The sequence below is a fragment of the Chiloscyllium plagiosum genome, chromosome 27 (genome assembly GCF_004010195.1).
Source record: "Chiloscyllium plagiosum isolate BGI_BamShark_2017 chromosome 27, ASM401019v2, whole genome shotgun sequence".
In the NCBI taxonomy this organism is placed as follows: domain Eukaryota; kingdom Metazoa; phylum Chordata; class Chondrichthyes; order Orectolobiformes; family Hemiscylliidae; genus Chiloscyllium; species Chiloscyllium plagiosum.
This window is the reverse complement of record NC_057736.1, coordinates 32,568,391-32,591,276: the sequence shown is the minus strand read 5'-3', so window position 1 is coordinate 32,591,276 and position 22,886 is coordinate 32,568,391. Positions and strand designations below refer to the sequence as shown.

Sequence of the window (22,886 nt, the reverse complement as noted above, 5' to 3'; positions counted from 1 at the left end):
TGTAGACAATTCCAGGAGGCTGTGACTGTTTTGTACTCTGCTTGATCGTTGATGTACAGGCAGCTTCAACAACTTATTGGAATGTGTTATAAAATTCTGAAGTTTTGATTAAGTTACTAACTGAAACTGAATCTAATAATGTCCAATTCATGTGCTATTATTTTCTATCGTGGACTTTAAGAATCATCAATTACCTATGTTTGTTTTTCAGCACACCACTGCAGACAGCCTGAGACTCCTCCTCATGTTAATGTGGAATCGATCGACCTGCCTTCACTGGGATACACTATGATTTACACATGTCAGCCTGGCTTCTACCTTACTGGAGGGTCGGAGCATCGAACCTGCAGGCCTGATGGAAGCTGGACAGGAAAACAGCCTCTCTGTTATGGTAAACCCTTTGCAAGGCCTGTTTGCTCTATCTATAGCTTGCACATGAATATAAGCAGAGTACAGTATGTCAAAGAAGTAACCTCACTATTGGCTGTTTCACGTCATCGAGTGAAGAATTATGATTGCCATACATTGGCATTTATTTCCATTTTTAAATATTTCCTTTACATGAATATTAATTTCAGTAGGGAGAGTGTTTTGTCTGAAGTATTGATATGATAATCAGAGGTTGGTGAAAAGTTAACTGCTGAGATTTAGCGATGCATTCTGTTGCAGTATTGTATGTTAATTCCATTCCGTCTGACGTCTCAGGTGCACTTACACTGAAACAGGTGTTAGCTCAAAGTAGTTTGCTTTTGTCTTGATGCTACCAGAATTTTGTAACAGTAGCCTAAATCCACACAGAGGACCTAACTCTCTTACTGGGAGAGGGAGCATCTTGTTCCACTTTACTCCAGCCAGATAGGCTCCTGAATACATTTTGCACTGCTGTGATCATTGTTGTCTCCTTCAAAAGATAATTCATTCCACAAAATAAGTTTGTCTGAATAGCATGATCTGTGTTTGTTACTTAAACAAATATATTGAAAGGAAAGAAGACATTTTTAATATTTTTAAATAAATATTTGTTTTTTATTGAATAGTATTGAAGAAAAGATGCCCCCTTTATTTATAGCTTAATGAGATTAACTACTAACTATTAACCACAAAAATCATCAAGGATATCATTAAAACTTGATCTTTATTTTAAGAAAGTTCAGTGAATGATCTGCAGAATCTGTGCTGTGTATTTATAATGTCTGTTCAATTTTCCTCTTTGTATTACTTCTGCAAAGCAAGGAGAAACTCTACTGGATAGATTTATTCCTCAAGACTGGGGTTTACTTCTTCACTTCTACCCAATTCCACTGCCTCTTACTCCTCAGCCTTACACCACAGAATATTCCGAAGTCCCTCTCTACATTTCTAAGACCTATCGCCTCCTCTCCAAATTATATTCTGGCCAACTTCCATGTATTCAACTGCCTAGATCAAAATAGCGACGTTAACACTTGCCCCTCCAAAGGTGACTGCATTTGCTCCTCTAGATCGCTGTCTTCAACCCCTCATTTAAAAACAAAAATTCCCTCAAATCTTTTGTTGCCACAGGATGAAAATTGGAACTTCAATTTCCAATTCTCAGGGCTTCAATTGTGACATTGTCACCTAGACACACTGTGACTTGGTGTAATCTGCGCATTCTATCAACAGGAAAATATTGGAACTTATTGACAAACTGCAAATATATCTGAATAAGGTGGATTGAAAGCTTAATATTGTGGTAAAAGAAGTAACGCATATTTATATATTTAATTATCTCAAGAGCAAAATCCTTTGCAGTCAATGTAGTCATCCCAAAGTTTAGTTATTGAAATAATGTCGGCAAACTGAGCGATTGATTTGTGCAGAGCAAGTCTTCAAATATGGCAGTGAAATAAATGACCAGATATATGGGTTATTGAATAAAAACCAAAAGAACTGCAGATGCTGTAAATTGGAAACAGAAACAGAAGTTGCTGGAAAAGATTATCAGTTCTGGCAGCATCTGTGAAGAGAGATCAGAGTTAATGTATTGGGTCTGGTGATCCTTCTTTGAAGGATGAATGCAGTGCCACAGGTAGTATTCTTTCCATTTGAAAGTTCTTACAGGACTCAGTTTTGCATTCCACTCATTGTTTGCTATGTCTAATTATGTAGCACTCTGGCACTGTACTATTACAGTGGCACACAGTAATAATGCCTCCGCAGTGGGACTCAAATCTACATTCACCTGCTTCAAAAGCAAAAGTGCAACCATTAAACCAAACAAAGAAGTCCTCACCTTTACAACACTAAGCTTATTTTGTAAAGTGATGGTGGTAATCATTTTTCTCAATGTAAGGACATGGGACATGGCTGTGCAAAGGTATATGGCAACAGAAGGTCACATAATACATTGCACATGCATTTGTCTCCCCAGTCCCCTGAAATTAACTTTTCTTGTCTTAATTGTTTAGTGTGTTCATAACCAGTAAAGGAATACCCAGTCATAAGACTGCGAAAATACAAAATGGGCAACTACCCAATTAAACTAATTGACATGGAATAAAATGTGACACCAAGGCCAGTAAATTGACTGAATCTCACTCAAAGATAAAAATCTCACAACACCAGGTTATAGTCCAGCAGGTTTATTTGGAAGCACCAGCTTTCAGAGCGCTGCTCCTTCATTAGGTGGTTGTGGAGAACCATCTGATGAAGGAGCAGTGTTCTGAAAGATAGTGCTTCCAACTAAACCTGTTGGACTACAAACTGGTGTTGTGTGATTTTTATCTTTGTCCACCACAGTCGAACAATGGCATCTCTAAGTCCTTCAAAGATGGAATACTTATCATTGGAACCAATTTAATTTTAATATTTAATTGAGGTTATTCAAAGAGATGATCTACATAAAATTGGGGCTGTAATGTCATAAAATCATAAAATCACACAGCACGGTATCAGACCCTTTGATCCAATTCATCCGCAAAGACCAGACATCCAAATCTGACCTAGTCCCATTTGCCAGTACTTGACCCATATCCCTCTAAACCCTTCCTATTCATATTCCCATCCAGATGTCTTTTAAATGTTGTAATTTTACTCACCTCGACCATTTACTCTGGCAGTTCATTTCACACATGCAACAAGGGCAGGACCTATACAGTTAATGTCCTTAGATTTTTGCATCAGAGATTAATATAGAAATGTGTGGTTAACATAAATGAAGAATTGACATCCATTCATAACCCATGGTGTCTAGTATTATGTTTGGGAGGACCAACAGGTGAAGAGTTAATATTGGCATAATATGTAGGTGTGCTGGCTCATATCAATCCTTGCTTAAAAAATGTGAACCAACTGTGGCATGTCATTTTTATTTATATTTTCCCCTGTGTTACTCCTGGAGAGTTTGTGATTTGAAGACATTGATACCTTGTCAGTTGTAGAATCAGCAATCTGGCTTTGGCAGGAGAAAATAAAGTCACAGTTTGCTGACGGGCAAATACAGAGAGCTGACTGAGATTTTATGCTTTCCAACTTGACATAAAATATTATTGCAATTGCTCTATAATCTGATAGGTTCTAAGCATCCATGAATTTCCCAATTGTTTTACCTTCCAGTCTAGGTTAGCCTGGCCCCTTACTGAAACAAATTGTGTTATATAAATATTTGCTTTTGACAACCAAGTGTCCTATCCTGATCTTGATGAGCGCAGGCAGAAATCCACTTTCTCCATATATGTAACAATGTCACCAATTGATAGAAGGGACAGGATTTTCTTATGTATCTCAAAGTCTCAATATCAAGAACCCACTGGGAATCCTGAATCCATACCTCCTGAGAGCCAAACCAAGGGATATATTTTCTCATAGGCCTCCTTCTGGTGGCATCCAACCTCGTTGTCAGCCCAAACACAGAATCAGAGGCTGTAGAACCTTGGCAGCTGGAATAAAAGCTGCAAAGACAGCTGGGGGAAAACTCAAAATGAAGGTTCTATCATCAGTGATGTGCAAGGGGGCTAGTTTACTCAGATAGAAATGAAATTTCAAAGCGGCCCAGCAAACATTGTGTGATCAGTCCAGTGTTGGCCAACAGATGTGGCCTTTGTTGGTGCAGTCTCTCCTCTTTGATGGGTGGACCCTCTTGTTTGGATTGTCTCATAATACCAAAGAGAGGGCATCTCTCTTTAGATGGTAGCTGCTGTATATGGCACAGAGTTGCCCTTAACTGGGGCCTGTGTAATTTCATTTCTGTCCACTTTGTTGAGTAGGCAGTTGATCTGAATTTCTGACCTATCTTTGGAAACATCTGCATGACAGGATGGGGTCAAGGAGCTGTGCCCCATCCCCCTAACACAAGGCTGTGAATTTCTTTTTTAACCTGAAGTGCTATAAGTTGTGGGTGGCACGGTGGCACAGTGGTTAGCACTGCTGCCTCACAGCGCCAGAGACCCAGGTTCAATTCCCGCCTCTCTGTGTGGAGTTTGCACATTCTCCCCGTGTCTGCGTGGGTTTCCTCCCACAATCCAAAAATGTGCAGGTTAGGTGAATTGGCCAGGCTAAATTGACCATTGTGTTAGGTGAAGGGGTAAAGTAGGGGAATGGGTCTGGGTGGGTGGCGGGTCGGTGTGGACTTGTTGAGCCGAAGGGCCTGTTTCCACATTGTAAGTAATCTAATCTAATCTAATCATAAGTTGTGATGTCTGACACTTAGTTCTAGCTATCTAGTGCAAACTGCACATGATCCAGCCTTCGAGGTAAATTGCTGTTACTTCTCCATGTTGCATGAAAATCCATGATTTCTCTTCCTAATAGCACTGCAGTTGTACTTATACCACATGAATGACAGTCATTCAAAGGGTCAGCCACTGCTTTCTGCTCAAGAGCATTTAGGGATGGACAACAAATCACACCACCCATGGAAGAGTCTAATTTTAATGTTAGAAATGGTCATTGTTCTCTGTGACCTGATAATGTGTAACATTAATAATATAGTTGCAAGGTTACAGGCTGTGAGTAAATCGAGCAGCTTGACTGCAACCTGTGGTCCAACCACATTTTAAAGTGCTGCACACTGCATGGAACAATTGACCAATTGCAAATCAGTGCCAATAAACTCATTTTAATGAAGCCCTCGTGATCGAATGTTCTTCATATCTGGGGGTTTTTTTTTGGAAACTATTATCTTCTGCTCGTTGTAGGTAAGGCATTACAATGTGCAACTGGGTCGGCATCTCATCTTTGTATTTTTGTCAACTCCTTCACAAGCACACGATTATTTTTCAGTCTAGTGTAGCTTGTCAGTGATTTTTGATGAGCACATCACTGTCCATGGTTAAATGCCAGTGGATACTAAATTGCCTTCATTAATAAAGGTCCAAGTGATTTGTTCTTGGATATTAAGGTGGTAAAGTTTTTGATCTTACATGTGGCTTAAACAACTGCATCTTTGTGATATCATCCTCTTTAATCTCCAATACTATCTTTTTGATGCCATCAGCAGTACACCAGAGAGAAGCCTGCGGCAATTTTCTGTCAAAATTCTTTCTGTGGAGCAATAAGGGCCTTGAAGTTTATGATATAAGCTTTGCACTGAATTATTCATTGGTAGACTCATCGGGGGCTGACTTATTTTACTTTCACCTAGGTTATTTTGTTGTTAACAAACATAACTTGTTCTCTTGGATTTGTTTAGCAGATACCAGGCCAAGTGGGAGACCAATTGGAACAGTCAAGGAAATTCCAAGTACCAAACTTTCAGGTGGGTTCACAACAGGAATACAAACTAGAATGTTAAAGCCTTCAAAGACCTTGTTCTTTAGTGAAAGACTGCTTCTAATCCTATTTTTATCGTTGTTTCAGTTCCACCTAATGTCTTTGCTCAGAATTCCCTCTGGAAAGGCTCTTATGAGTATCTTGGGAAGAGGCAGCCAGTGATGTTAACAATTAATAGTTTTAATCTATCAACCAGTCAAGTTAAGGCAACTCTTCTCGACCAGAGTGGAGTAGAGCTTAGATTGAAGGGTAAGTAATGTAAAACTGCTGAGAGTTGTCCAGCAAAGTTTTTATGTTGTAGTAAATAATGTTTACAAGCCGACTTGTTTGTGTAACAAAGTTGTGTGTCCGTTCTTTATAAGCACAGGTAACATCACAAGGCATCTTTAATGCAACAAATAATGTACAGGGTTTTTAGCCCTTGATAACTTTCCCAGTGCCATTCTGCAGCACATCATTTCCCCGAGACAGGATTTTGTGGCGGAGCTTCCCACCCATAAGTGATGGATAGCCAAATTACAGGTTGTTAATCCCATCCCAGGATCATTATCAGAGACCCACTGGAATTTTTCCGTCAGCCTGCATGCCCTTGCAGTGCAAAGGAAGCAGCCAGTTGCCTGGAAGTGTCAGACCAGGGGAGCACACAGACTGCATTGAGACCTTTCCCTGTTTTATGGCTTCAGCTACAGTTAAAATAAAATAAAAAAACTGCTGGAAATCTGAAGCAAAAACAAATTGCTGAGAAAATGCAGCAGGTCTGAACTTGAAATTTTAACAGTTTTCTCTCTGCAGATGCTGCCAGACCTGTTGAGTTTTTCCAGCAATTCCTGTTTTTGTTTCAGCTGCAGCTACCTTGGGAAGTGGCTGTTATGGTGGCCACTGGCTGAGTCAATTTCTTATTTAGTGATTGAAACATTTGAGACATGGTGCTTCCATCATAAGGCACTCTCTTCTCTATCTCTTGTTTGCTCTCTCTCACATCCATAATAGTAAGTTGCAGCTTTTCCTGAGCTGGAGAGCATTGAATTGATTAACCAAATCAAGGATGGCTCAAAGGCTTCATCTTATCTCTGGAATTAAGCAGTCAATGACCAATCAGTGTCCTTTAATTGGACAGAGATCCAGCCTTTTAGCTACTACTTGCCCACTTTGAGGATAATCACTATCAGGTTTTAGATTAGATTAGATTACTTACAGTGTGGAAACAAGCCCTTCGGCCCAACAAGTCCACACCAACCCGCCGAAGCACAACCCACCCAGACCCATTCCCCTACATTTACCCCTTCACCTAACACTAGGGGCAATTTAGCATGGCCAATTCACCTAATCTGCACATTTTTGAACTGTGGGAGGAAACTGGAGCACCCAGAGGAAACCCACGCAGTCACGGGGAGAATGTGCAAACTCCACACAGAGAGTCGTCTGAGGCAGGAATTGAACCTAGGTCTCTGGCGCAGTGCTAACCACAGTGCCACCGTGCCACCCACAAGGTGATTGGTTCCCACCCAGTATGAGATTCTGACCACCCCCACCTTCCACCATATGATATTGATGTTAAGGTCCCAAACCAAAACCCATTATCCCTCCCAGCGTAACTCATCATAACTACCTGAGCTTTCTTTCTCATGAAATCTCAATCATTTCCGGTACAAGTTGAAAAAAACCTTTAATTTCAAAGTGAATAATGGCAGTTTTTAATTTGTTCAGAATTGATGTTCATACTCAGGTACAATTTTTTTACAACGTATTTTCACTAAGTTGAACTAATATTTATAGACTCCATATCTAAATGGTAATCCGTAGAAGGAATGGTGATCTACGTCAGTTATGCACCAGAGATGGCCTTGTCTATTCCCCAGTACTTAGCTCGAGCAGAAACATGTGAGTGAGTGGGTTGATGTTTACAATCTCAATGATGAAATGTTTCCCTTCAATGCATAAAAAATTAGTACAATAAAATGTTAAGTTCAGGAGATGTAGCGAAAAATATAATGCTGTTTACTGTTTTTTTTTCATAACCTATCCTCAGGGTAAATGTGTCAAATGTATCCATTTGCAACTTTAGCTTTTCTTTGTTGACAGATACAATGTGAATGTGATTGAATATGCACATTGATTCAATTAATGCCTAAAAAATACTAATAGCCATATAGACTACATGTCAATTAATGTAGAAAATTGGCTATGCCTGTGTTTTATGTTGCCAACAAAGAACCATTTCGCTTCACTATCCACCTGAAAAGCAAGCCTGGAAATGAAGTTTCATTCATTGAGATTAATCCCTGGTAATCCAGTGGCTGACAACATGAGATATATGGCCACCACCACCACTTCCAACAGAGAGAAGTGAATCACAAAATATACATTGATTCAGAAAGTCCAAAATCTTCTGTACAATCGTTCTTACTTCAACTTCAGCTGAATTTTTCTCACACTCGCAAAATTGTAGAAGTACGTTACAGCCTTAGCGTTTCAATTCTATAATCTTGGGGCTTTGCATTCTGAATTTGAACTACTTCATCATTTGCTTCACAAAGAACCCCCGTCTGTTTCCAAGCCTAGTCCCATCTTGCACAGTGGGCCAAGACATTTTCCTTTATTTTTTAAGTATAAAATCCAGCATGTGTGACTAATCCCACTGCATGTTTACTTGATGGAAACCTAATAAAAATAAAGTGAATTATTAAATGACTCTCATCTAATTGCGGATGTGTTTATATCTGTCAGGTTTCTACAAAAAGGAAGAACATCACCTTCTTCTTGAACTATATACAATCCATGGTCCTGTTGAAATGTTTGTGCACAAGTTTAAGAATGACAACCTGGCTCTGGATGGCTATGTAAGTAGTGATGGGTGTCAGTCTCCAAATGTCACAGTTAAATATTACAGCTAAGTACTTGAGACATGTTGGACAGAAAATAGCAAAGTGTCATTCACTTAGAAAATTAATGGTGCTATGTGTCAGCACCATGGAACACTTATGGTCTAGAGGAATTGAACACATAGAATATAACAGTGTTACTATACATAATTAAGGCCCAAAATGTAAATGCATTTTTATCTACTTGGTACCTTAGTAGAAGTTCTTATCGAGCCATTCAGTAGGACATCCAATGTATCAATAAAGAACATTACAGTGTGTTTATACTGATAATATCAATCAGGTAAATCTGTGCTTCTGCCACTTCATGATGATATGATTAGAAAATACTTTGGACAAAATTCTCTTGAGATATTTCAGACAGCTTTAGTGTTGCAGCTTAGTGTCAAATTGATCCACATGTTTAAGAGAATATCAGCAATTATTGGAATGATACAATGGGTTCCAAAGGAATACATGCTGTATAAAATCATGAGGGCCATAGTTCTCCAAATCCCCATGGTTTTAATTATGGTTTAGAATATATACCATACTTATATTCTATCTGCATATTTTACAGTAAAGAACAGAGTTTTCTGCACTGACACCAGATCCCAGATAAAAAGCACTGTGGTTGACTCTTAAGAAGACACTCAGATCAATGGACAGTTAAAGATGGGGGCAATAAATGCTGATCCAGCCTGCGATGCCTGCATTACATGAATCAAAAAAGGAGACTCAAACTGAACATCTGGTGAAAGTCACATCCTTCAAAAATAAAAATGATCTTTTCAGTTGGCATATGTGAAAGAATATGGCTTTTTCTTGCTATGCTACTCCTGGGAAGCAAACGTTCAACATCTTAAAAAAAGTTATATGCATTGGATCCTAGAATTTATAATCCTATATTCCATCATATCTGGGCAAATACTCCAATTTCAACTAGAGCTATCTACTTTAATCCATGATTTGGAGATGCCGATGTTGCACTGGGGTGTGCAAAGTTAAAAATCACACAACACCAGGTTATAGTCCTGGTGTTGTGTGATTTTTAACTTTGTACTTTAATCCAGTTTCCCAACCTATCTCTATGTCCTTATGGGAGTCTTTTATTTTTCCCTTTGCAAATGTTTATTTGTCACTTTTAAATAATAATTTATTCTCTGTCTCAATTGTGACTTACTTTAAAAAAAACATGGCAGAACCCTCTAATCCCACTGTCAGCAGGAGCTCAGTGGATAGCATTCACCTCTTGATCCAGAGGTTTTAGTTTCAAGTCCCAGTCCAGAGCTCTCAATCCAATATAGTGCTGAGGCAGTGTTTGCATTGTTGGTGTCCCATCTTTCTGGTGAGATTTTAAACCAGTGTCCTTTCTATGTAGTTACATGAATTCTACACTCAAGAGAAAATGTTCATATGTTTTATTAAATATAGGAGATTCCGTGGAACACTTAGAGAAGCAGGCTCTGTTAATGTGGTTTGGCATCACAATGACATCTACTATGCAGCAATATGTAAAGAGCCACACACAACTCTGCCTACCAAATAAGTGTTCTGCTTAGGAATAACATACTGAGCTTCTGTGATTTCCTCCATGGCAGTGAAGTGTAGCTTGCATCTTCCCTTTAATTCAATCCCAAAGCTGAATGGAGGATGATCTAAGTTTTTGTTTCCTTAACCGTATCATGTACCTCCACAAATATCAGTGCACACTTCCCTTTATCCAATTTAAAATCGATGTTCTTATCATTGACTGCAATATCCACATATCAGAATTCATCTTGCATGTCTGGCAATCAAATGAGTTGAAGTGCTGCCATGGGTATGCTGCATTCCCCAGGAAGAGGATTTCCTGCCCCTCCATGACTCCTGTTGCTAGGACACCTACAGTTTGCTATGTCTATGTTTAATTTTCTGTGCAGCTGCTGACAGCTGTAACATGATCTCTGTCTTTGCACTTGTAATCCCCTACTGAGAAGCTACCAGCGGGGTTCCTTAACAGCATCAACTGCTCTCAATTATTTTACACATTTTCTACTGATGAAGTTTTTGAGTGCCCACTTCTTCCCTACTTCCATAAATACTTTAATTTACTGGAATGGTTTACTCACTGTAGCCGACTGATTGTTTTTTGGTTTGTGCCACTTCCCAAATCGTGTATATCCTCACACCTTTTTTGAGCTTTCTTGCAGGCTTTCCCTTCTGTTTGGTGTCTAGGTAGGACTTGAAGTCTGTCACTTACTGCTCCTTGTCACAACTGAGCTTCTCTTAAGATATTTCCCCTCTTCTGGATTGCTGGGCTGGTCTCATGGTTTCCTTGTAACACTTTGAGGAGAAAGTGAGGTCTGCAGATGCTGGAGATCAGAGATGGAAATGTGTTGCTGGAAAAGCGCAGCAGGTCAGGCAGCATCTAGGGAACAGGAGAATCGACGTTTCGGGCATTAGCCCTTCTTCAGGATTCCTGAAGAAGGGCTAATGCCCGGAACGTCGATTCTCCTGTTCCCTAGATGCTGCCTGACCTGCTGTGCTTTTCCAGCAACACATTTCCATCTCTTCCTTGTAACACTGTCCTGTCACTAGGGTTTACTGTATGCTTTGTGCCACTCACCTGTGATTCTGTAGATTGGTACATTTAGGTGAAGTCAATATGGATTTCTAAAAGGGTATTTGTCTCTAAAAGACTTGCTAGATTTTTTTTTGAAAAGGTAACAGAAAGGCTCTAAGGGTAACCATGTTGATTTGCTTTGCATGGATTTACAGAAGGTGTTTGATACAGTTCCACTCAACAAATTGTGTCAAAAGTTACTGATCATGGTGTAAAAGGCACAGGAGCAATGTAGATGCAAGATTGTCTAAGTGAAAGAAAACAGTGTAATGGCCAATGGCTATTTTTTGTGCTGGAGGAAGTTTTGCAGTAGGGCTCCCAGGTGTCTGTACTAGAGCTATTGTTTTTCATGATTTATATTAAGTATCTGGATCTAGGTGTGCTAGGGACAATTGCAAATTTTGTGGATGACACTGAAACTTAGAAGAATTCTAAACTGTGAGAAAGTCAGTGTAGAACTCTAGAAAGATATAGACAAGTTGGTGGAGTGCGCAGACAAGTGGCAGATGAGTTTCAATGCAGAGAAGTAAGAGGTGATGTACTTTGGAAGGAAGAACATGAAAGACAATATTAAAAAAAAGGCGTACTATTCTAAAGGGGGTGCAGGAGCAGAGAGACATGGGTATAAAGGCACACAGTTCATTGAAAATGCCAGGACAAGTAGAGAGAGAGAGTACTAAATAAAACATACAGTGCCCTCAGCGTTTTCAATTGCTGCATAGAATACAAGATTTAGGAGGTGATGCTGAAATTATGTAAGACAATTGTTAGACCACAGCTGGAGTAATGTATGCAGTTTTAGGTGCCCACATTATAGGAAAGATGTGAATGCACTGGAGTGAGTGCAGAAACGATTGAGAAGCATGGTTCCAGGAATGAGAAACTTCAGTTATGATGATAGATTTGACAAGTTGGTACTGTGCACCTTGGAGAGAAGGAGGCTCAGATGAGATTTGAGAGAGGCTTTTTAAAATCATGAGCAGGCTCAATAGAGTAGAGAGGCAAAGTTGTTTTCACTCAGAAGGGAACAAGAACCAGAAGGCATAGATGTAAAATGATGAGTGAAAAAAAAGGGATGATGTGAGAAAAACATCTTTTCACATAGTGAGTAGTTAGGGTATGGAATGTGCTGTGGTGGAAACAGGTTTAATTGAAGCATTAAAGAGATCATTGGAAGATTATATGGATAGAAATATTGTGCAAAGGTATAGGGGAGAAAGCAGGAGATTGACACTAGGTGATGATGCCCATTTGAAGAGCTAGTGAAGGTACAATAGGCTGAATGATGTCCTCCTGCACTGTAACGCTTCTGCGATTTATGAAAATTACATTCTACAAAATGTAAATGTGCCTATTAGTGTACATATGTTTCCAACAAAAATAAGCTCTTAGATACTAGTAAAGGGACAACAATTAGCAAAACATACCATGCTGATTGATCTAAAGAATGCTGTTCAGCCTTTATAGTATAAGGGGTTAATCAGACTGTACACATCATTACAGGAAGTGACGTGATGTCACATGATATCAGTCCTCATTCAACTCGATGAGAAGATGTAACCCCCAGTACGAAGGTGTTTTCCAACAAAGTTACCTCAGTGGACTCTATAGATGCTCCATATTAGCATAACAACAATACTAGGAATACTATAGATTCCAACGTGATGCCTTTTAAATCAACACAACAAAATTTTGATTTGTGTACTTCAAATGAGTAATTTTTTTGTACTAGTTTGGTTGGTCTCAGATAAACAGCACAACCTAATGGAATCATAGAGAAACAGTCAGGACTAGAAATATAGTTACCTTTTCATGGGACACAGAGTGTTCTCAGTTTAATGCTTCCACCAGTCAAGACTTATTAACAGTTTGAGGGTTTTTTTATATTACTGTCCCTGGTATGTGATCATTGCAAGGAAGACCAGCATTTATCAGCCATTCCTAATTAATCCCAAGTGCTCCAAAGAATACTTATTCTGTCTGTACATGTGGTCCAGGAATGAACAGGGTATTTTAGGTTCAACCATTAATACTGATTGCAGACTTACAGCAATATGGATGATTCATAACTGCCTTCTGAAAACTGATCCAGTAAGTCACTCAGATCAAATGGCAATTATGGATAGGCAATAAGTGCTGACCCAACTAGTCACACCACATCCCAAGAACAAATTTTAAAAAATCAAACTGTACATGTGAAATTCATAATCTTCAAGAATATAAATTCTCACTTCAATTGACATGCATGAAAGAATTAATTTTGATTCGTTGAGTGACACCGTTGGTCTATTTATCATTGGCCACAGGTCAACACAGCAACATCTGTGACATAGGTAAATGTTTGCAACCGGGGGAAGTAGGCCTGGATTCAGGGTGCAAATGATGGACAAATGGAAATCCTGTTACAGTGAGGACTAATTACAGAAAATAAATTCATGGCCACCTTCCCTAATTATCCTGCGTGTAATAGATATTTGCAAGATTGCTGACCTCATTAATTATCACACAGGTTTCAGCAGAGGCTTCAGGCAGCACATTCGTGTACCAAGGATTTGTACAAGGCAAAGACTTCGGACAGTTTGGTCTCCAAAGAATAGGTAAAGCTTCTTTCTTCTCAACTAATAGATTTCATCATTCTGGATCATTCTGCTAAAGGACTTACCAATGCCAGCTATCATGAAGATTATTTTTTCTCCTGGACGTGATTTCATTGGATCTTAAACTTCATAGTAGTTTCAATTCTTCCAGCTTAAATTCAGCAGAAGGAACTGTCTCACTGTCTGTTTCAGTCCTGAATGCTGTTCCATGTGCCATACTAAAGGCACAACAGCAAATCACAAGAGTATCTGGGGATTTGAGGCTGGAATGGGTTATATTCTGGCTTCTCATTCTGACAGGGATCCTTGATCACCAGGAGTTTGTCAGAAATACGAGACATGCACAAATGATGCTCCAACCATTAGTTTTAAATGGTTAGAAAAGTCACTCGCAATGTATGCCCAAACCCTTGATCCGTGCTCTCAATAAGCACTGCTCCCAGCCAAGAACTCAAAGTAGGAAAAAACAGTGCCTTAATAGTGTTTACTTAAATGGGACTTGATAGATAGCTATGAGCAGAAGAACTGACAACCATAATAATACATCTCTTCAATGGGAATTTGGAGGTTGTGTGATCTGTCCTGTCAACTGCTTCTGTCGACTTTGAAACAGATAGTGTCCCACAATATGCTGCTGTAATCCACAATACCCATTTCAAAACCGATAGGATTAACTTGTATTTTTGCGAATAACCATCTTTAAACATAATCAAAAGGAAGCCTAGTGAGGAAATCTGACACTCAAGAATGTTTCACAAAAGAGTGGTCTAAGAGATCCCTGGAGATGAGAGTGCTGAAGGATTCTTGGCAATAAAATTAGCCACAGCAAGTTAAGCTGACTGTTTTTTTTCATCACCTTCTACATGCAGGATTTTATGGAGTAAATTGGCTTCATTTGTGTCAGCCACAGTTCAATTGGTAGCACTATCACCTAAGTCAAGATTGTTAGTTTAAGTCCAATTTCTTTAAGCATCAATCTAAACTGAGGCCTGAACCTTTGATCCCAGCTCCTCAAACCTGATCCAAGAAAAGTGCCCTGGGTATTCCAACCTATGACTCAAGAATGGGGTGTAATGGGAGTCATCCCCTTGCCTTCAGAAATGACAGGACCAAGAACAGGGGCAGTACTTGTAGATTCAGATCATCAACACCATTTTATCTAAGACAGAAGCTGTCTCCTGTTCAGGATTGGCTAACAGTTAGTATGTCAGGATACATTAAAAGTCATTTTCATCACTATTATAGCATGTGACTTGAGGGTATAAAGATATCAGACTTCATCTTAGCTCGGGCTGACATATCGATGGAAGCAAGCTACTCTTTGTACGTAATAGCTTGATATTGGCCCAGACAAAGATGTGCCTGTAAATGTAATTTTTATATATATTACTGAGCTGAAATAAATATGGATTGGATCTTTAAGGAGCACTTTGCCTACTTCTGAGTCTCTTGTATTGCAAGGAACTGCCACATCAGGTAAAGACACTCTTCTGGAAGCAATATGCACATCATCTCTATCTCAGCAAAACTAATTCCAGAAGCTGAAGGCTCCCTTCATCTTCATAGAAATTGAGGCCTGACAGTTAAATGCTGCACTGTCAGTCATGTCACTTTTTAGATGAGATGTTCACCAAGACTTTCTTCTGACATCCCAGCTGAATGTCAAAGCTGGCATGGCATTATTTGGAGAAGATTAAGGGTATTATCCCTGGTGTCTTGGCCAATACGTGTTGGTCTTACATGAGCAACAATAAAGCGGTGTAGTTTTTCCTTATCACATTGCTGTCTATGGGAGTTTACTAGGCAGACATTAGTTGCCACATTACAACAGTGACAACACTTGAAATGTGTATCATCGTCCAAAAAGTACTTTGGAATAGCCAGTTGTCATAAAAGGTCCTAATTCAAAGTTTTTTCAATGTAAGATGTAACCTTGAAAATCCATCATGGAGCGAGACTAGAAATGGGTGATTTTCATTTTCCTCTGTGAAGATTATATAATATATCACAACCCCAGAGAAATACACAGCAAATATTTTCCATATTGGAAATATAAGCTTTGGAGTATAAAAGAATTTTCTTTATTCACATGAAACAGAAGGCTGTCAATCTGAAATAATAAAATACTGGAAAATCGCAGCAATCAGGCAACATTTGTGGACAATTAAAGAGTGAATATTTCATGTTGATGACCTTTTTACAAAATATGATGCAGATTTTACATTTGTGGCAATGGATGAGTGGCCAGTTTTACACAATGCTTGTTCTGAAGAAAGGTCACTGGAATATTTAACTCTGTATTCTGTCCACTGATGCTGCCAGACCTGCTGAGTTTCTCCAGCAATTTTGTTTTGTTTGTTTCCAACCTCTAGTGTCTGCAGTTCTTTGTTTTATTTTTGCATTCTGCTCAATTTACTTGATAAAATCATGAGGAGCATGGATATGATAAATAGGCAAAGTCTTTTCCCTGGGCTGGGGAGTCCAGAACTCGAGGACATAGGATTAGAGTGAGAGGGGAGAGATATAAAAGGGACCGAAGGAGCAACGTTTTCACACAGAGGGTGGTGCATATATGGAATGGCAGAGGATTTAAAAGGCATCTGGATGGTTATATGAATAGGAAGGGTTTAGAGGGATATGGGCCAAGTGCTGGCAAATGGGATTAGTTTGCGCTAGGATATCTGGTCAGCATGGATGAGTTGGACCAAAGGGTCTGATTCTGTGCTGTACATCTCTATGACTCTATGACTGTTTCAGGGCAGTGCAAGCAGACTGTTAAATCTCTATCACCTGTTTTGCACTAGCCTCCAAGACACCTTTATTCCCTCTTAAAAGTGCTCCCTGACAAATCTGCCTTTTCTATTTGGAAAATTCTTGCGACTAATTTCTATTTAACATTTAGCATTCTCACGCTTAAACATTGCACCTGATAATATTAGACCAGAATTTGCTGTGAATATAATGGTTTAATGAATGGCCCCTCATTGTCTCTTATGCATAAACTATACCACAACTTGAAAGGAGATCAGATACATCCTTTTCTGTAACTATCAACTCCTGTCTGAGTTGAATTGATCCACCATAACCTATGAAAAATGGCATTTCACCATTTGCATCATTACTCAAATGCACCAAATCGCATGAAATTGTTATATTTCTGCAGTAGATTTGAACTAAATATCCCACACGTAATCTTTTTAGCAATGCTTATGACTGCCTGTCAACCACTTGGGTCCCCAAAAGTGAAGTTAAAAACATGGACTCTCATTCCTTGCTTTTCACTGACATTACAAATTGTCCTTTTTGTTCTTACTTACCTTCTGCCTCACTTTTCTATCCTTTTAGTTTCAATTTGTTTCCTTTCTTTCTCTTCCTGAGCTGTTTTGACGTTGAATTCACCCAAGCTATCCTTCATTCTCACAGGAATGTGCTATTCTTGAACTCTTATCAACTGCCGTTTGAAAAACCCCCACATGTCTGATGTAGATTTACCCTCATGAGTATCTTAAAACTCTCAGTATTATGGTCAATACTCCCAAAATGCTGCCCACTGAAACTTCGTTCACCTGGCTGGAGTCTTTTCCCAAAACCAGGTCCAGTTTCACCCTTTCCCTGGTTGAACTGTTTACATACTGTGTCAAGAAACCTTCCCAAATGGTCGGTATAGATTCTGCCCCATCCAAACCTCGAGCATAAAGTGAGTCCCAGTCAATATAGGGGAAATTAAAATCACCTACCGTAACAACCCTGCTGTTTTTGCATCTTTCCAAAAGCTGTCAACATATTCTCTCCTCCATTTCCTGCTGACTGTTGGGAGGCCTGGTGTAGATCCTCAGCATTGTGATTTCACCTTTTCTATTCCTGAGTTCTGCCCATATTGTCCCACTGCACAAGTCCTCTGATGTAGCCTCCCTCAGTACAGGTATGAGGTACTCCATTATCAGTAATGCAAACCCCCACCCCTTTTACATCCCCTTCTTTCACACCTGAAACATCAAAATCCTGGCACATTCAGCTGCCAGTCCTGTGCCTCTTCCAGCCAAGTCTCTGGAATCGCAATAATATCACCGTTCCAAGTACTAAGCAAAGCTCTAAATTCATCTACCTTGCCCATTACCTTGCATTGAAGCAACTGCAATCCTCTTTGTTCTTCTTGGCAACATTTCCCAGCCTGTTCTTGTTCTTAGTAGCATTTGCCTTGATTTCTACTTCTCCCTTAGTTTCTGTATCTACTGCCCTACTCCTCTGGTTCCCATCTCCCCTGCCTCACTCATTTAAATCCTCCCTAACAACTCTACCAAGTACTCCCCCAAGGACATCAGTCCTGATCCTGCCCAGGTATAACTCGTCCAGCTTGTATGAGTCCCACCTTTCCCAGAACAGTTCCCAATGCCCCACGAGTCTGAAACCCTCCCCCTCACACCATCTTTTCCGCCACATGGTTATCCTACATATCTTGCTGTTTCTACTCTGACTACCTCATGGCACTGATAGTAATCCTACATTTCAACTTTCTTTCTAATTCTCTACAATCTGCTTTTGGGACGGCATCTTTTTTTCCCGATCTCATTAGGACCAATATATACTTCAAACACTGGCTGTTCACCCTCCCTATCCGAATGTCCTACAACTGCTCCAAGACAGCCTGGACCCTAGCACAGGGAGGCAGCACACCATCCTGGACTATTGTTTGCCGCCACAAAAATGCCTGTGTATTCCCCTTACAATTGAATCCCCTTTAACTACAGCACTTCTATGCCGATTTGTCCCTCCCACTGCAACACACACAATCATGGTGCCATGAATTTGGCTATTGCTGTTATCTGCTGAGAGGTTTTTCCCCTCAACAGTATCCAAAGCGGTATATCAGTTTTGCAGGGGAACAGTCACAGTAGATTCCTGCACTGCCTGCTTAGTCCCCTGCTTAGTCCCCTGGTAGCCACCCATTCCCTTTCCTGCCTGTGGAGTCTGAGTCCGTGGTGTGACCACCTCTCTGTACGTGCTATCCACGATACTCTCCACCTCCCGAATGCTCCACATTGTCCCCAGATGCCGTGGCCCCAGACGCTGTTCCAACTCTGAAACTTGGGTTTCTTGGAGCTGCAGCTGGAAGCACATCTTGCACGCATGCAGGCCCCGGGCACAAGAAATGTGCCCGGCTTTCCACATTGAACCAGAGGAGCAATCTAAGAATTGGAGCATGCCTGCCATGTCTTACCCCTTTAACATAATTAATCCTCACAATGTCAAATATTTTTAAAACCAAATTGAATCTCCTTTCTACTTCCTAAGGCCCTACCATGCAATGTGTACTCCCTTGTCTCTGAAAATCCTCACTTATTTCAACGTTAAATTCAATTTGCTATTGGCCTATCCCACTGACCAACCTGTTGGTATCATCGTGTAGTCTAAAGCTTTCGTCCTCACTATGTTTACTCCAATAATTTTTGTGTCATTCTTGAACTTATTGAATAAACCTCCTATATTCATACCTGGATTATTAATTAGCACAACATACAGCAAGGGACACAGCACTAATCTTTGTGGTACACTCCTGGACACAGCCTTCCAGTCAGAAAAACAATCTTTGACCATCACCTCTTGCCACTAAGCCAATTTTGGATCCAAATTGTTAAATTGCCTTAAATCCTTTCTTAACCAGTCTCCCACATGGACCATTCTCTCCCCAATGTAATTTGGCAATTTAAAAACAGGGATAAACTGTTTGACCATCATTAAAAAAGGAAAATAGGATGGCCTGTGACCACACTGTTGACCTCTAATCCCAACCACTTCTTAAGGGAAGGAGTTAAAGATGGCACCTATTGTCTGCCAAATCTGTCTCCAAATCTGAGCTGGGCTTTAGTCTTCGCAGGGTTCTTGTCTAATGTCTTTTTAAAGCCCTGTCTACAGCCCTAGTTATGTGATTCATCAGGACTGTGGTCCGAGCATGATGCAAGTAGAAAGCATCCCATTGGAACACCTCCCTTCTTCCCCAGTACTGGTGTCAATGTCCATGGGTTTGACCCGACCTTTCCCACCCCAATCCTTCCTTTTACAGGAAAGAGGCAGAGGCCATCAGTGTAACCAAGAAATGGGAGAGGGTGTTCAGAAGAAACTTTGTTACCCTGAGAGAGTTCAGAACTCGCTCTCATATCAGTAGTTTAAACCAGTAGTACCAACGCATTTAAAGGGAAGCTCGAAAAGTATATCAGAGAGAAAGGGGACAGATGGGGTTGGACTGAGTAGTTTATGTCTGTGTCATTACCATGATGTAGTTAGTTAACATTAAATCCTATTTAAAAAGAGGAAATGGGTGATCGGACTTTGAGACAAAAAGGAGAAGAAAAATTTATTTTCTCGCTTTGGAAATCTCCCAACAAGAAATAAAATCTTAAGAATTGGGACTCTACATTTCTAATGAATCATGTTCTGTGCTCACAAGATTGATTTACACCATTAACTCTTATTACAAGACTAAAATGGATGCTGAGACTTCTAATGGCATGCCTTAACTTTCCGTGGTGAATTTAATGTGGAAATGCATCAAGTTCCTTTAAAAACAGAGAGGCTGAGAATGAGATATGGAACAAGACAACCCAGTGAGCAAATTATAGATATTCACACATGACAGCACCTTGTCATTTGCCTGAAATTCTACAGTTTGCACAGAAAAAAACAGAGTGCCATTTGCTTTGCCATGTTTTTAAAAGTCAAGTGAAAAATGCAGAAAATGTACTGCAACAAATTGTCTACAATTTTTACTTTGCAGCTTTCAGCAATTTTGATCAGCAGTTGCTGATCACAAAATCTTCTCCTACAATATGCATGATGGTAGCAAACAGGGCTGAATGAATACCACTGCACTTGTCAGAAATAGAGAGGAAAGTAAGCAGCTTGTGACCTGACCTTTTGAGGCTCCACAGGAAGCTGTTACTTTGTGTTTGAGGTCTGGAGATTTATCAGGTTATTATGGAATATGCGTTTAAGCAGTAATAAGGGGATTTGTCAATTATGCAGTTCTGTTGTATTTATGGGGAGTTTATCATTATATTATTATTATATTACTCCAGTAAGCTTCAAAAAATATCAGTAGAGATCAGTAAGCAAAGTTAAGTTGCTGTTCATACAAGCCTGGGTTTGCTGAGTGAAAGTGCCCTCATCGAGTTCATGGTTTCTTTCTGCAGTTGTATTTTAAGCTCCATTCTTGAATATGTCAATTGTTTTCTATCTCATTCAGATCTGCACATGCTGGAAGCTGGCACTGACTCAATAGGGCACCACTTTAGCACTAGCAGCAGCTCAGTGGCTGTTGCCATCCTCGTGCCTTTCTTTGCCCTGATAACAGCAGGATTTATATTGTATCTCTACAAACACAGGTGAGTCCTGCACTGGCAGGGGCAAGTCAGCCAAGCGCTCCAGTTTGACCAAGTTTGCCCTGATTTTCGTTCTAACCATGTAAGCTTTTAGACTTGTTAACTTGGGGGAGCTATAATATCGATGCCTGTTTGTGTTTCCTGTCACGTGATATTTTACTGTGAAGCATTAATGGAGTTGTTTCCTCAGCACTGAATCCCTGAGGCAGTATTGAAGAACTGCTGATCTCTACTGTAATCCTTAAAGTGTGTTCAGCCCAGTTATTCGACTTTATATTCTACAGAATGATAATACGTATCACTTTCTTCATTTTTTGACCTTGCTAATGCCACTTAAATATATTTTTGCCCTTCTTCAGTTCTCTTCATACAGGTTTCTTTGAGATATACATAGATGATATCCTGAGTGTCTCCCAGTACTATTGTTATTATGAGTGCCATTATTATAAGTTGTTATTATAAGTCAGTTAACAAATTCTTTCCACATCAGATGTTTCTTTCATGGGCAAATGCACTCAGCCTTGAAGAGAAATTGCCACCAGCTTTTCTTGTAAAATAGAGACCAACAGCTTACGAGGCACGGTGGCTCAGTGGTTAGCACTGCTGCCTCAGAACGCCTGGGTTTGATTCCAGCCTCAGGCAACTGTCTGTGTGGAGTTTGCACATTCTCCCCTTGTCTGTGTGGGTTTCCTCCAGGTGCTCCAGTTTCGTCCCACAATCCAAAGATGTGCAGGTTAGGTGGATTGTCCATGCTAAATTGCCCATAGTGTCCAGGGTGGATTAGCCAGGGAAATGGAAGAGCTGTGTGGACTCGATGGGTCAAATGGCCTACTTCCACACAGAAGGAACTCTTTGATTTTGTGGTACCTGTTTCAAATGCCTGGAGTTCCAATGTCTCAGGAAAAGAACTGCAAGTTGTCACTGTTTCTGACATTATCCTGTTTGGGGAAATGAGGGTGACAGATGTAGGAAACAGTGCGACACTGTTGCAGTGAATGATAGGCCACACGTGTTTTGATCTTGCAGCCCCTGAAAGAATTTTTAAAATGTAATCTGAGGTTGAGGAGAACAAGGTGCTAGAGTATGGATGTGAACATGCTGGATTTGACCCGAGCTAACTTGCAAAAAGGATGTTGACAGATGTTTATTTCAGCACCAGTTCTCATCAGCAAAAGCATTTGAAATGTCAGGTCATCTATTTTATTTAAAGAATTGCATAGCAGGGGTGACATTTAATAGCATGTCCCCACCGCGCCCCCCACTCCCTCCCGGGAAGCGGAGGGGATGGGGAGAGGTCACAGAGCTGGCTAATTTGTGCATCTTATTCCCAATGCACACAGCACATCAGATTCCTTCTGTGTGCCACTGAGCATGCTGATTGCACTGTCGACTGGCGACAGTTTCAAAGCAACTTCAAAATCATGCAAGTCTTGCAGCAGTGGTAGATAGCCTCCCCTCTTTGAAACCGTCAGACACCTCTTAAACGGAAGGTGCATTGTGGCTGGAACAGGAGCTGGAAGTCAATCTGCCATTGATTCTGACTCGCCTGGATTTTCCGATAGCTGGCTAATCATTTCTGTAGCGTTGATGGGAGCTGTGCATGGGGGCCCTATGTAAATTGCAAAATGGCAACTCTGAGGGAATTGCCTGGGAAATTGAAGATTCCGCTGTGTTATTCCCAGAACCCTCTGAAAACAGCCATTCATTTCAGAGAATT

General features: G+C 40.2%; 1 protein-coding gene across 2 annotated transcripts in view; it reads left to right on the top strand.

Annotated features, from left to right (window-relative positions):
- csmd2 (CUB and Sushi multiple domains 2) overlaps positions 1 to 22,886 on the top strand; it is a 1,704,811-nt gene that overhangs the window by 1,667,907 nt on the left and 14,018 nt on the right. Inside the window, exons 64-69 of one of the 2 annotated variants that reach the window (XM_043717868.1) lie at positions 212 to 391; positions 5,654 to 5,716; positions 5,818 to 5,979; positions 8,458 to 8,570; positions 13,706 to 13,793; positions 21,034 to 21,172. In XM_043717868.1, coding sequence (XP_043573803.1) covers positions 212 to 391; positions 5,654 to 5,716; positions 5,818 to 5,979; positions 8,458 to 8,570; positions 13,706 to 13,793; positions 21,034 to 21,172 — 745 coding nt within the window. Of the gene's footprint in view, positions 1 to 211; positions 392 to 5,650; positions 5,717 to 5,817; positions 5,980 to 8,457; positions 8,571 to 13,705; positions 15,209 to 21,033; positions 21,173 to 22,886 lie in introns of those variants that run through there. The other variant, XM_043717867.1, reaches the window with a different exon arrangement.